The sequence below is a fragment of the Poecilia formosa genome, unplaced genomic scaffold (assembly GCF_000485575.1).
Source record: "Poecilia formosa unplaced genomic scaffold, Poecilia_formosa-5.1.2 Scaffold160, whole genome shotgun sequence".
NCBI lineage: Eukaryota > Metazoa > Chordata > Actinopteri > Cyprinodontiformes > Poeciliidae > Poecilia > Poecilia formosa.
The window spans coordinates 1,174,173-1,176,172 of NW_006800099.1; the positions used below are offsets into that span (position 1 = coordinate 1,174,173).

General features: G+C 37.9%; 1 gene segment (V, D, J or C); it reads left to right on the top strand.

The window, feature by feature from the left end:
• Window positions 1–87: 87 nt before the first annotated feature.
• LOC107837633 (Ig kappa chain V region K16-167-like) overlaps window positions 88–2,000 on the top strand; it is a 4,528-nt gene continuing 2,615 nt past the window's right edge. The window contains 3 exon segments of the V gene segment in view: window positions 88–459; window positions 544–638; window positions 1,870–1,876. Of these exon segments, the coding sequence occupies window positions 411–459; window positions 544–638; window positions 1,870–1,876 (151 nt within the window).

A 2,000-nucleotide genomic window follows, 5' to 3' on the forward strand; every position in this document is an offset into this window, starting at 1 on the left:
TACTGCTAGCCTGACCAGCCCTTCATGATCAAAATGGTTCAAAAGGCAGCAGCTCATCTTTTAACAGAAACATCCAAGAAACACTAACTTCCTTATACAATTTAGAGGAAAGAAGCATTTTTATTTTTAATTTAATTAACAATATTCCTTAGCGAAGCTCATGGCCCCTAAAGAGTGATTTTATATGTAAATGCATCTTATTTTAATCATGTTCCCTTCATTTCAACACAAGAGGGCAGCATCTGTCCGCTGTCTGATACTTCTCATTCGGTTCCAGATGTGCTGCTCTGCATTCACCCATGTAGTAATTTGAATATCTGCTGCGCTTCCCTGAACATCAGGCTTTATTAAAGCGCTAAGCTGTGTGGTCAGTTTTAAAGCACATCATTTACTTGCTGCATACATCCACAATGAAGATGGCTCTGATTTTGCTGCCTATGCTGGCAATCCAGTTTCAAGGTGAGCAAGGAAATTGGGGAAGATGCATTTAATGACGGATGTTCTGTGTTAAAGGTTTTCATTAAGTTAAATTTTATTTAACAGGATTGGCAGCAAATCCCTCTGTGACTCAGTCTCCAGCAGTGAAGTCAGCTGCGTTGGGGGAGACGGTCTCTCTGAGCTGCTCAGCCAGTGCAGGAGTTGATGATGATCTGAGTTGGTACCAGCAGAAACCTGGACAGCCTCCCAAACTGTTATTTTATAAAATCACCAGACGTCAATCTGCTCCCAGTCATTTCAGCAGCAGTGGATCAGAGCCTCAGTTCACTCTGACAATAAGAGGAGTTCAGGCTGATGATGCTGGAGATTATTACTGTATGGGTGCATACACAGGCCTGCGCACACAGTGTTACAAAGCCGTACAAAAACCTCCCTCAGATCCGACATCTGGGCGGAAGGAGACTGACGTGACGCTCCACTGCTTACAGAAACAGTTTCACACACACATGCAAACACACACAGAGCTTTGACTTACAGGAATGGGAAATAAACCTCTTTCATAAACTAAAAATTCACATTTACCGGTAATTCCCTTTTGCATCTCCAATCTCACTAAAAAAACCCAACCCCAAAACAAACAAAAAAGAGAAAAAAAAAAACACAATATATTTTTAGTTGATTTAACCCCCCCAAAAATACTAAAAGATAGTCAAGATGAGAGAGTGTAGATTTTGTTCTTTATGTGGTTTTTATGCAGACAGTTGTATTAATAAACAAGCAACAACTTTATCCAGATACGGTGGCAAAGACACAGCTTCAGGACTTATTTAACGTGACTCACAGCAACAAGTTAATGTTCTGTTCAGTTTATTTAATGCATCAAATTATTTTCTTTATTCTGCAAAAAATAACATTGATATTCATTAGAAGTAGAAATATGAAAAAAGACAACGCTTCACATCCATTTTTACTAGAAATATGCATCTTGTAATCATTATTAAGAATGTATAAATAATTTAAAATAGATACAACATTTTGATATGATCAAAAAAGTACATTTTGGCATTTTAACAACAACTAAAGAGGATCAATATAGGAAGATTATAAATAAATTTATCACATTTTACATAAAACTAAAAACAACATGATGGGAAGGTTAAGAGATTTTAACCTTCAACCTTCAATCAACTTTGGCTTTTAGCTAAAGAAACAAGAAAAATCTGCAACAGATACAGTATCCAGTTGGATACATTATTTTTAATATAAGTGGTTAAAAAAAACGCAAAAACTCAGTTAAATTACTTTAAAAAGTACATATGCCTCAGTTCTGGTCACAAGATTTTTCACTTTGTCTGGTGCTGAGAGCAGAGAGATGATTTCCATAGAGTGGAGGCTTTGCATGGTCAGCTGATCCTCCAGTGAACTGAGAAGGTTTATAGTCCTGTGAGTTCAACACTGCAGGACTCAGATCTGTCAGTCAAGCCAGCAGAAGCAACAAGCACCATGACCCTCATCACCATCCTCATCTGGACGCTGACCTGCTGCTGCTTTACAGGTTCATT